Raw genomic sequence first — 2,175 nt, 5'->3', positions numbered from 1 at the left:
TCCGTCGTATCATGCGCGCGCCTGAGAATTTAAGGTAGCACTGTCTTTTCCACCTCTCGCACTAGTCAGTAGATCATGTCGGTGAAGTGAACATGACCACCTCATGCACGCTCATCGCAGTCTCTCAAGTGTGCTTAGTCACACTACTGATCTACATGATGCCGAGTGCGGAAATGAAGCGCTCTCGAGTGCTTCTTACCGCCTGTCGACTTCAAGACTTGACCGCAGTATCTACTGTCTCTGCGGATGAACCCAGTGAGTCCATCTCATGCAGACGCCATCCATTACGGCCCATGAGCACATTCATATGCCACAGCGAGCGCACGCCATGGAAGGGCTTTGTCTCACAGCATGAGGAATGTCAGTAGTCAGACTGTCTCATCCACCGATGGACAGACACGCTCATACAGCGCCAAGACACTAGCAAACGGGAGTACGCGTGCAAAACAAACTCGACGCTCCCACGTTCGATTGAACTACTCACCGTTCTCACAAGATATAGAAAGAGAAGATTTCAGTCTTCCAAGCGCTCCATTGGAGCTACCGCTCTCATCATGGCGCCGCGCAAGAAGAGCGTTCTCCCCACGGCTACCGAAACGCCCATCTTCTCTTCGGCGCAGCGCAACAAAGCCGGTGTCAAGAAGCCCTCTAAGACGGCGAAACAGGCGCAACAACCCACGGTCGCTCAATCTCCCGTACGCCTGCCCCCGGCTCGGCCGCTATCGCCATTTCATTACGACGAATACGAGGCACCTCCATCACCTCCACCTCCGCCATCGTTCACCCCCAAAAGTCCCAGGAAGAAGAATACAAAGCCAATCATCCCGTTCGACAAGGTCACCACAATCCCGATGTCTCAACTGCGAGCTCAGCAAGCCGACCGCTCGGCCATCCTCAGGAAGGGTTCCTCACTCATCCCGCGCGATCCCGCTGTACACATTTACAACTTCCACAATGCATGGCGCAAGCACCTCTTCAACCGCGATATGGATCCAGCTTTGCGGTTCGCGGCACCAGAGTTGAGGACGATGCTGGGCTTGAGTCCAAAGTGGAAAGATCCGACCAAGACGAAGGTTCCCAAGAAGAAGACCCCGTTTGGAGAGGGCTTCATGGCGCTTTACAAGGGCGGAGAGGATGAGGAAAAGTAGGTGTACCTGGTTTGGGATGTGGAACATCTGTGAGAAGTTGTCACATTGTTGATAAGGGAACTAGGTAATGCGCGCGAGATGACGGCTTTGACGATGGAGTCTCCCGGTCCCAGGTAGAAGGGTTCCATGGAATCTTGTCGTATCGCTCTTGTACCGGAAGCGCCTTTGCTAGTGCCAGCGAGCTCTTTTGCCTCAATGTCACTACAAAGTTGAGTAGTTCTACTCATACATTCTCCACAGTTGCTCTTGATTAATGGTGACGAACAGGTGTGATGATAAGGTTCCCGCAGCAGATCATACGCTTGCCCTGCCGTGCAAAAAGTGAGTGCTTCCATATCAAACGCAAGATGACCGGAAGGAGTACGTGTTGTTCGATTTCACCACCAAAGATTCGGTAGAGGATTAGATCAAAGATTCCAGCGCGGGCTATGACATTCAGTCTCTTTCAAAACACACTTCGAGATGCTGAAGCGTGACCAGCGTGCCAACCTATGCACAAAGCACATCTAGCCAGATACAAGTCAGACTTGCCAGACCGTTAGCTGCGTGCCTTCGTAATGCTCAGAGCCTTCGGGTGTTTCATGCGAGCAAAGATCCATCACCAGCACAGTTGTGCAGTTGACCTAAATAGGAAGCAAGGGTGTTATCGCCGTACGAAGTCGCTGTTTCACCATTCTGGCCATAATCGACTCCACGGCCTTCCGAGCTCACATAAAGCTTATATAAAATAATGCGCCATTGTTCTCGTCGCATCAGATTTGCCTATACCAGAGTAACAAGAGGACTGAGCAAACGCGCACAAGATTCCAGGGCTCAAAACCCCAGGTCAAGCATCATCAACGAAATAGAAGTTTTCATCGCAGCGGCAATATATCTGACAGAACTATGGTGTCGATGCGGCATGACTGTACAAATTCTGACCATTGTTCGACCAACATGCAGGCCAGAATTTGCGTCGCAGCGAGGCAAATCTGAGACAACAACGCATGTCTCGTGAAAGGCAGTGCCAAATGTCATGCCACTACGC

General features: G+C 51.5%; 1 protein-coding gene across 1 annotated transcript; it reads left to right on the top strand.

The window, feature by feature from the left end:
• Positions 1 to 554: 554 nt before the first annotated feature.
• On the top strand, positions 555 to 1,148 carry J4E87_011035 (uncharacterized protein; the record flags this gene model as incomplete). The annotated part of the gene is made up of 1 exon (XM_049382602.1): positions 555 to 1,148. One exon carries the CDS (start codon positions 555 to 557, stop codon positions 1,146 to 1,148), a length of 594 nt encoding a protein of 197 aa, XP_049227659.1.
• Positions 1,149 to 2,175: the final 1,027 nt, after the last annotated feature.

The sequence above is a fragment of the Alternaria ethzedia genome, assembly GCF_023757985.1.
Source record: "Alternaria ethzedia strain BMP 0044 chromosome Unknown scaffold_65, whole genome shotgun sequence".
NCBI lineage: Eukaryota > Fungi > Ascomycota > Dothideomycetes > Pleosporales > Pleosporaceae > Alternaria > Alternaria ethzedia.
Note: the sequence above shows the minus strand (reverse complement) of the source record. Positions and strands in the feature narration are given on the sequence as shown.